Raw genomic sequence first — 7,500 nt, forward strand, 5'->3', positions numbered from 1 at the left:
TTCAAACATTTACGGTTATTTAAAAGTTTCCTTAGCTAGCTAGCTAGCTTAGCAATTAGGCAGGAAAAGAAAAAACTTTGTACAACCACTTGCAAATGATGGCTTCACATAGGTACTAAACAATCCTGAAATAATTAGAAATCAATGGGGCAAGACGATAGCAAATGTAGTGAATAAACCATGGCAGAAGATTGCTGGCAATGTTACTAGGTCGCAATTCCCGAACAACTATGCCGGCAAGTGAACACTGGCTCCCAGTTCCACATGACGCCAACGTGACATTTTGCCAGTTAAATCACGGCTTTGAAAGTGGGAATGAGAAATTGTCACACACACACACATTCACGCGCGGCCCGACCTCATCTTCAGAGACAGATGAAAGGAGAGTGGCCTGGCTTGTGTTCCTCCGGAAGACATTTTGATTGATGGTGCGGTAGCATGGCCGCGGGGACGACACAGGAGTGATGGAGTGATCTTTTCCCCGTGCTTATCAAAGCACCACCGGCAAAGCCATAGATTATCGGAAGAGGCCTACAGGGAGGGCAAGGGTGTCTGGGTAACCCTTGGGTGTATAGCGGGGGAGTCAGAGGAAGTGCCCACACTTACACAAACAGATCAAAACATCCACAAATATACACCCACGCGCACTACCCAGACATTGTTTTGTCTCAGACAGTAAACACCCATAGATTTACAGGGATACACACACAAACACACATACTCACACATGTGATCAGTTATATAGACTATCCAGGATTGAAGGTCTTCCACTGTGTCTGTGGCTTATCTGAACCTACAAAAGATTCGCTATTACTTGCTTAAATATAAAATCTGACAACATGCCCACAGGCTATCTGGAGTCCGGAGTTTTTATCACACACACACACACACACACACACACACACACACACACACACACACACACACACACACACACACACACACACACACACACACACACACACACACACACACACACACACACACACACACACACAGACAGCATGTTTGAAGGCTATTTGGCATGTGGAGTTTGAAGCACTTCTGCCCCGAGTGAAGCTCTAGACTCCTCACTGCCCCCCCCCCCCTCACCCTCCCATCCCTTCCAGTTAAACCACCTGCGTAAACAGGCACGTTGTATGTATGTGTGTGTGTGTGTGTGTGTGTGTGTGTGTGTATTCTTTTTACTAATGGCCAGTCAAGCATGTTGTTTGTTTGTGTTGTGTTCTTTTCCATTCTCTGCTTTCTTCCCTCCCTCTCTCTATTTCTCTCTCTCTTTCTCCCCTCTCTATTTCTTTTTACTATCCCTCTCTCTCTTTATCCTCCTCTCTCTCTCTCTCTCTCTCTCTCTGTCTCTCCTGGTATTGAATAGCACAACAGGAGAGTTCATTAGGACTGTGAGTCATCGCGTTGGCCCACACCCCCTCCCCATCTGCTGCAGGTCTCAGATTCAGACTGGAGAGAGAGATAGAGAGAGGGAGGAGGGAGGGAGAGTGAAAAAGAGGTGAATAGAGGGAGGGAGGAAGAAAGAAAGGGTGAAGAGAGGAAGGTGAAGGTAGAGAGTTGTGGAGGGCTGGGGAGTGAAAGAGAGTAAAAAAAAGGAAAGATAGGTGACGGGAGGGAGAGAGAGGAGGATGGTGGGATAGTGATAAAGAAAGAGAAGGAAGTATGAAGAGAGTGATGGAGGGGAAGAAAGGGAATAGAGAAGGAGAGTGAAAGAAATGAATAAGGGAAAGAGAGGTGGATGGAGGGAGGGAGGGATAGAGAGACAGAGAGGAGAGACTCATACCCTCTTACCATTGATCACTTCTTCTCTTTCACGCACACGCACACACACCGCCACCCACGTCACCATTGATCCGCACACTCACACACATACACATACACACACACACACACACACACACACACACACACACCCTACCACCCACGTCACCATCGATCCGCACGCTTAACATTTTAGTGCCGAATCTGTTTCTTTCCACACCTTTTTTTCTGTTATTTTCTCTTCCCCCTCTCCTTCTCTCCTTCATCAGATGCCTAAATAGCCTGGCACAGTATGCACGTCACAGGAGGGGTCATACACACACACACACACACACACACACACACACACATGCTGTGTGAACATGACTGGAGTATGACTCCTACACACTCTGGGTGTTTGTTGTGGAGATGGGCTGGGTGGTGGGACCTTAATATAACGTCTTCAAATTGTACGTGTGTTTTTTGTGTCTGTCTGTCTGTCTGTCTGTCTGTCTGTCTGTCTGTCTGTCTGTCTGTCTGTCTGTCTGTCTGTCTGTCTGTCTGTCTGTCTGTCTGTCTGTCTGTCTGTCTGTCTGTCTGTCCGTCCGTCCGTCCGTCCCTCACCTCAACGTGTCGCTCCGTCTGCAGTGAGAGATGAGAGGCTTATCCAGCCTACTCATTATCTCTTCTCACTCACACGTGTGTCTGTGTGTGTGTGTGTGTGTGTATGTGTGTGTGTGTGTCCGGGTCTGCGCACTTATTTTTGTGTGCTTGACTTTGTCTCTCTCTCCCGCTCTCTGTCTTTCTCCCTCTCTCTCTATCTCTGTGTTTGGTGTGTGTGTCTGTGTGTGTGTGTGTCTGTGTCATTCTTGGGAGACGTCTGAGCCTGTACCCCCATAAATGAGTCATCGGGCCTTCACATCATCTCTGTGGATGTGAGTGAAGTTGTTCACAGGAACCACCCCCCTCCCCACACACACTCACACACTTCCACCCCCACCTGCACACACACATTCCCCACATCCCCCAGAAAAGGAACAGACAAGATCAGAGGAGCAGGGGGCTCTTTTTGTGTGTGTGTGTGTGTGTGTGTGTGTGTGTGTGTGTGTGTGTGTGTGTTATGATGTGCCTCATACTCTGTTTAACACTTTGAGCCATAAACGAGCGAATCACAAGCAGCAGCCATAAATAAACCCCACCCAGCGAGAGCGCGCTTGTTAATGTGTGTCTTTAAAGGAGAACTCCAAGCTTGCCACTTGTTCCTGAGAATCACACTGTCTCAGTTTGACTCGAGGCAAACTTGTTTTTCAGAGAAAGCCTGAAGATGTCAAGGTCTGCTTTGTTTGTGCAGCCAGCATCCAGTGACTGCTAGGAGGCAAACATAAAGAAGTAGACACAGCAGAATGGTCCTTTCTATTCCAACACACAACACTGTGTTTGAAAGATAAAAAATTAACCGGTGGGGCCTCGATGACGTGTGTTGAGCGATATTTAGTGGTTTCATAACTTTTAAAGAAATTGCAGACATAAAATGTGTTAATTCTCTCATTTGTCCTTTTTTTATGATTTTTCTAATGCTATGGATCCAGATGAGTATGGCACTTTTATACTGCAGGAACTCGGGGCACATCCCTGGTGGCAGGGATGTTTGCAGAGACGGCCCCCTAATCGTCTCTTTTATTCTTTCTGTTTCCACTGTGATGTAGAACCTACCACCAACCTGACGCAGCCTTGCTCTTCGATCATGAAGTCAAGTTCGAGCGCAACAAAAATATATACAGCATCAACATTTATCAACAGTTGAATTTTGCTATAAAGCTGCTAACACATGGTTAGGTGACTTCAAGGCAGCTGTAATTACTTGATAAATGAAGATACCAACGCCACTTTTGATTGAATGAAGCTGATATTTAATTTTGCTAGTTTGCTAAAGAACGCTCAAGTAAGGCACATATGTTTTTTTTTTCTTTTATACATTTTTCCACTAAAGAACTTTTTCCCTCTTATGTGAAAAACCAATCGAGGCTAGATGATGACAGCAGCGATACGTTTCGTATCAAACAAAGAGGAGGTCGTAAATAAGCCCGTGGGAGCGTGGATGACGCACTTCCTTCAATATTCCTACACTCCACAACAATTGATAAATAACAGGTGTTACGCTCATGCACTGACTGGTATCCATGGTATTAAGCATCATCAAGGTCCCTTGCAAAGAAAACACACTTAAAAAAATAAGAGCCAAGACTGGCTTTACTAGTGTGCAATGGATGTGATGGAGAATAAAACCTGCTATTGTTCGAGTGAGATGATGTTGCAAGTCCTTCCTGATTTGTTATTATAAACTATACTAATTAAATTCAGTTAAGGTCTGATTCGGATCAGATCAGATTCGATTTCCTTAAAGAAATTCTTATAATCAATTGCATTTTTTATCTAGCCACTTCACAGAGCCTAGGGCCTGAACCCCTTAGAGAGAGCTCTAAGGCGACTGGGGCAAGTAAAAGCTCCCTTTTAACAGGAAGACCTCTTGAGAAACTCAGCTCAAAGGGGGGGACCGATCTGCTTCGGCTGGCTAGGTAGAGAGATAGCGATAGAAAGTGGGGGGGGGGGGGGGGGGCAGAAGGAGAGGGAGGAGAAAAGGAAAAGAGAGAATCAGGAACAAACTGATTAATTCATACACTTAGCAAAGGGTAAAACATATTCACACACATGCAGCATATGTACATGACACATACATGATTCCAAGAAATAAAGATGAAGGTATATACATGAAATATACAGAAAGAATAGTGGATACAAATTGAGAACCCCAACATTCAGAGTATTGGTTGTAGAACAGCTTAGTGGGTAAACAGTGTCCTAATAGAAAACTATGTCAATGATGGCTTGATGATGGATGTGTTTATACTGTATCACGGTTAAACAGGGTGGCATACAGTATGTTATATAATCAGTGTAGAATTTGTGCATGATGGTTTGGTGGGAATGGACAGCTCTAAGCAGAGGTTTTGTGCAGGTAGATTGGGTAGAAAAAGACTGCGGCGGCTTCCAAGCGGGGAGATTGTCTAGAATAAGAGGGGAAGAAAAAGAGACAAAGAAAGCGGACTGAGCTAGTTTGCCTTATATGTGTGCATGGAATTACAGGTTATGGTGGTGAGGAACAATGTTCAACAGCCATCAGCATTTGCAGGTTAAGATCCTACTATATGGTAGAGAAAGAGACAAATAAATACATAAACAAACAAACGATTCACTGCCAATTACTTAATTACTTCATTATGCTATGGCCTACACTATGGTAGAGACTATGATATGGTTAGAATATGCGTGATGCTATAAGCACACCACAAGCTTTAAACAGTTAAGATGGCTGATGACATAGTGAATAATTCTAAAGAATATTGCTTACAGATACTTTATCCTGTAAAAGTGGCATACCTGTAAAACAATTATGTACAATTAGTACTCCTAAATACTAATGTCATCTTGTGATTAATAATGAAAGTAATCTGTTATCACAGCAGTAATACTACTACCTATACTATTGTCGGTAGTATGCAATTATTAAATTAGAAAAAGTGTTTTTCTGTGAACCTTTGTTTTCAACCCGCCCTGGCTTCTGGCTTAGGTGTGTGTGTGTGCATGCTTGTGCATGTGTCTGAGTGTGCCTGTGTGTGTGTGTGTGTGTGTGTGTGTGTGTGTGCGTGCGTGTGTGTGTGTGTGTGTGTGTGTGTGTGTGTGTGTGTGTGTGTGTGTGTGTGTGTGTGTGCGTGTGTGGGTGGGTGTCTGTGTGATTTTGTTTGTGTGTATGTGTCTGTGTACGTGTCCTTGTGTGTTTGTTTATTTGTGTGTGTGTGTGTGTGTGTCTACTCCCCAGGGAAGGAGTGGCAGGAGTCTAAAGGGCTGCTGTTGTGTTCAGAGTCGTGACTGAAACTCCTGTCCTCACCACTAGCCCTGGAGAGAACAGACTTTCTTTTTTTTTTCTTACACAGAATAATTGACTGATTCTTTTCAAAGAAATCTAAGAATAGGAGAGCAATCCTGCCATGTCCCATCGCACTCCGTCTCAGAGAATGACGGTACACGTTTATTTATTAATTTAATCTAAATAGCAGGCAGATAGACCCCGAGGAGGCGAGGTGTCTTCACCTCATAATACATGCTGTACTTGGCCATCGCTGTGAAGTGGTTGCCCTTTTCATATTAATGCAGTGTGTGGGGGAACTCTGCAGGTCATGGGAGAGAGAGAGAGAGATAAAGAAAAAGAAAATGTGTGAGAGAGGAGGAGAAGTTAGAAAGGAACATGGTGAGAGAGGAGAAAAACAGAGTGAGTGAGAGTTAGAGAGAGAGAGAGAGAGAGAGAAAATCTGAGAAAAATAGACAGATGGGCATAGGTTAGAAAGAGGACAGGTTGGGGAGACAGAGCTATAACAGAAAGAGAGTGGTCGAGAGAGAGGAAAGGGGGGTTGCCATCTTGGGTAACTAAATATTTATGCTATGTCAAGGATGGAGATGAGGTTTTATTGTTTAGTGGTATTTGATTTGTGGAGAAGCCTGCAGTGTGAGACTGACCCCAAGGATCCGCCAAAAGCTCCCAGGACTTTGATGGCTGAGAGGGCCTATAGTGTTAGAGCACATGGCTGGGAGATGGGAGTCACAGAGGGCTAATGATAGTCTGCTCTTTAGATAGATATGGATTGTAGAGGGCTAACATCAGTTTGAATGGCTGCAGGTTATGTGTTGAGCATTGGGCTAACTAGCTTTTTGCACGCATAGCTAAGAGATTAGCATTAGGGTTGAGTCATACAGGGATAGAAATACAGACGTAGATGCACTATAGACAGATTACAAAGTACTAGCATTTACTTGCATAGGGATGTGAATGACAGGGGGCTAAAGTTAGCACATCAGCTTGAAAGGTGCGAAAAGCATTAGCTTGCGTGATGGAAACTATGGGGAGCGGATATGGCTAAAAGATGCGTGGATAGCAGGCAGCTAACTGAAAGAGTGACGGCTGGTAGAATGCTAACATTAGCACTGAGTGGCAACAGACACTGCCTTTGGTGTCTTGGTCTTGACAATAGTCACAAAGTGTAATTTATGTCTCAAAAGCAGTAGCATACCATTGCTATTAAATGTTTCTTATCATGTGTGAGTACATGTGTCTGTATGTATGTCTAGGGGTGCAGATGGGATTTTTGAACTGGGGGGGACGCTAACATTTTTAAACGTTATTTACTGATGATTGTCGCCTTACGTAGGGAGAGTGGTGGGGACGGATCAGGGTCACTATGAATCTGGGGGGGACATGTCCCCCCCCCGTCCCCAGTGCTATCTGCGCCCCTGTGTATGTCTATCTGTCTATTTATCTATTTATCTATCTATCTCTATCTATCTGTAATGTCTAATTATGTCCTTTTCTGACATAAAAATGTATAATAATAATAGTTATTTAATGTGTAATATGCCACAGTAGATGTAGTCTTGTGCTTTTGTTGTTGCATTCCAAGCACGGTCGTACCAGATATCTGTGTGTGTTGTAATGACCCTGTGACATGGCTTTGCTACAGGTTGTTTTGGATATGACCTTTGGGGCCGGAGGTCACACCAAGGCCATCTTGAGGGCGATACGTGACGTGACGGTAGTTGCCCTCGACCGCGACCCCGTGGCCCACGGACTGGCTCAGCAGCTGGCGGAGGAACACCCGTGAGTCTGACACACTCTCTCCCTTCCACTCTCTCTCTCTCTCCCTC

General features: G+C 44.5%; 1 protein-coding gene across 1 annotated transcript in view; it reads left to right on the top strand.

Moving 5' to 3' along the window:
- The window catches only part of mettl15 (methyltransferase 15, mitochondrial 12S rRNA N4-cytidine), a 100,222-nt gene that overhangs the window by 48,843 nt on the left and 43,879 nt on the right, over nt 1-7,500 (top strand). The window contains exon 3 of the mRNA XM_080840603.1: nt 7,317-7,453. Within this exon, the coding sequence (XP_080696729.1) occupies nt 7,317-7,453 (137 nt within the window). The remainder of the gene's footprint in view (nt 1-7,316; nt 7,454-7,500) is intronic.

The sequence above is a fragment of the Sprattus sprattus genome, assembly GCF_963457725.1.
Source record: "Sprattus sprattus genome assembly, chromosome: 6".
Taxonomy (NCBI): Eukaryota; Metazoa; Chordata; class Actinopteri; order Clupeiformes; family Clupeidae; genus Sprattus; species Sprattus sprattus.